The sequence below is a fragment of the Amaranthus tricolor genome, chromosome 8 (assembly GCF_026212465.1).
Source record: "Amaranthus tricolor cultivar Red isolate AtriRed21 chromosome 8, ASM2621246v1, whole genome shotgun sequence".
Lineage (NCBI taxonomy): Eukaryota > Viridiplantae > Streptophyta > Magnoliopsida > Caryophyllales > Amaranthaceae > Amaranthus > Amaranthus tricolor.
In genome coordinates, this window is record NC_080054.1 from 10614863 (window position 1) to 10617573 (window position 2711).

The window sequence follows — 2711 nt, forward strand, 5'->3', positions numbered from 1 at the left end:
AAATCTTTCGTTGACTTCAGATTTATAAAAAACAAAAAACACGGTATGCATTTAGTGTTCAAAATGAATTAAATAACTACAAAATAAACTGATGAAAAGAAGCCATCAATGAAACTTGAAGAAAAATACATTGATGAAAAGAAGCCATCAATCCAGAGAGTTGACAATTAGTTTTGGTGGAATGGCGCCAAACTAAAAAATAATTGTGCATGTACAACACCTCAAAACACTAAGAATCAGTGCATCTATATAAGACAGCATTAAATAAAGAAATCAGCACCTCCAATTAATTTCGACAAACCCACATTGAAGTACATAGAATGGTTATAAAAAAAAGAGCTAGATAATTTTAGTAAGACTCAAATAATGCATGAGCTTTGAATGTCATTAAACAGTAAAGGGAAGCTAGCATACGGGTTCATCAATGAAATTGCCAAGAAGTACGATGTGCATAGGAGGACAATCGGAAGGATATGGAGACAGATTCGAGATCAAAAAAATAATCAAGTTCCAATTAATGTCAACAACAAGAAGAAAGGCAGCAAAGGAAGGCCATCCATCCCCTTTGATGAAAACAAATTAAAATCAATTGAAAAAGTGAAGAAGACAACTTTAAGAGCACTGTCAAGGGCCATAGGAGTTAGCCAAACCACAATCTACAGATGGAAAACAAAAAAGTACTTTCGAAAGCACACCAACGCCATCAAACCGTTACTTACAGACAAAAATAAACTCAACAGGTTGATTTTTTGTCTTAGTAGTTGCATTTTAGATGAGCAAACAAGCAACTTCACATTTAATGATATGTCAAATGTAGTGCACATGGATGAAAAGTTGTTTTATATTACAAGGACACAACAAACATTTTATCTAACTCAAGATGAAATAGAGCCACATAGAGAAATCCAATCTAAAAGATTTGTCCCCAAGATCATGTTTATGTGTGCCGTTGCAAGACCAATCTTTTCTAGTGAAGGTGAGATGATTTTTGATGGAAAGATAGGCATATTTCCTTTTACACATGAAGTGGCAGCACAAAGGAGTTCAAAAAACAGGAAGAGAGGAGAGCCAGAGACCAAACCAATACAATCAATCACTAAAGATCACACAAGAGACATGATTGTGCACAAGATACTACCAGCAATTAGAAGTAAATGGCCACCACATTTAAGCAAAACAATTTTCATTCAACAGGACAATGCTAAACCACACATTTTAGATGATGATGAAGTGTTTAGAGAGGTGGCCACACTTGATGGATTTAGCTTCCACTTAGTGCAACAACCTCCTAACTCACCAGATATGAATGAGTTTGACTTAGGGTTCTTTAGGTCAATACAATCGTTACAACATCAAAAATCAGCATACAACTATGCACAATTAGTAAACGTAGTGACTATAGCATTTGACAATCTGAAACCAAATGCACTGAAAAATGTATGGATCACACTACAAGCATGTAAAATTGAGGTTATTAAGAAACTAGGTGGTATGGATTATGACATTCCACACATGAGCAAATCAAAACTTGAAAGGGAAAGGAGACTCCCACATTGTTTGGGGGTACAACAGGAAACCATTTACGAGGTAGTAAGATGTCTGGACACAAAGGTGGATGAAACTACATCTGAGGTTATTTTATTTTACTTGGGGATCAAAGACGAAGCCGTTTTCCATCAACATCATTTAACAACGGCAACCACAGAAGCAGCAGCAGATATTTCAACAACAAATGAAGCAATAGCACCAACAAAAGAAACAACAGTACCAACACCAATTCCATGTACATTAACAGAAGCAGCAACAGATATTCCAGCAACAAATGAAGCAACAACACCAACAAAAGAAACAAGTACATTAACAGAAGCAGCACCAGCATGAACACCAGTAACATGTAAATAGTACACACATGAGTATACTTTTGGGTTACCTTTTGTACTCACTTTTGGGTTACATTGTTAGGTAAATGTTTAGGTCTAAACACGATGTAGACATTAAATCATGAAGTTGTTTAGCCGTAAACATTTAGAAGGAAATGTCATATAACAATTTATTGATGGCTTCAAAAACAAAATGAAAACAAATTCATCTCAGAAAACAAATTGAACTCATCACAGATAACCAAAATCCCATACTAATTGCCTCCTACATCTGGTAAGAACATAGCCCCCTAAACATAATGTTTGGTGGCTTATGAACTGAAAACCCTAGATTGGTAGCAAAATGAATGGTTTTATGGATTTTGTAGCTATAATGAATTGTTTACCCTAAAAAAAAATCATAGGGCAACAAAAACAGAACACGAACATAGACATGTATACCATACAAACCACATAAACAAAATTATCATTAGTCATAGAGGAAAGATGTATCCATACGCGAAAATGGGCCTCGAACATCTATATCAGACAACAATTCATCATCATCCAATGATTCTTCATCTAAGGAAGGGAACAAGTTCTCAATGTATAGATCTTGAAGATCCAGTTGTAAATCAACCATGCCTTGTATTTCTTCATCTTCAGAAGTTATATTTCTTTCCCATTAAGGATCCGTCTCAACAGAAGTCGTAGAAGATAGAGGTAGGCGATTGTAGAAATCGAACCATGGGTTAGGAGATCCAATCGTAGGATCACTTTCTTGGGACGAAGAAAACCAAGAAAGACAAGACCTTGGTGACGCCATGTTCGAAAAACCCAGGTAAGTAAAGA

At 35.6% G+C, this 2711-nt stretch overlaps 1 protein-coding gene across 1 annotated transcript; it reads left to right on the forward strand.

The window, feature by feature from the left end:
* The first annotated feature begins 381 nt into the window (after window positions 1-381).
* On the forward strand, window positions 382-1881 carry LOC130821520 (uncharacterized). Its single transcript, XM_057687313.1, has 2 exons — window positions 382-1042; window positions 1142-1881. The coding sequence occupies exons 1-2, from the start codon at window positions 382-384 to the stop codon at window positions 1879-1881; spliced, it is 1401 nt and encodes a 466-aa protein (XP_057543296.1).
* Window positions 1882-2711: the final 830 nt, after the last annotated feature.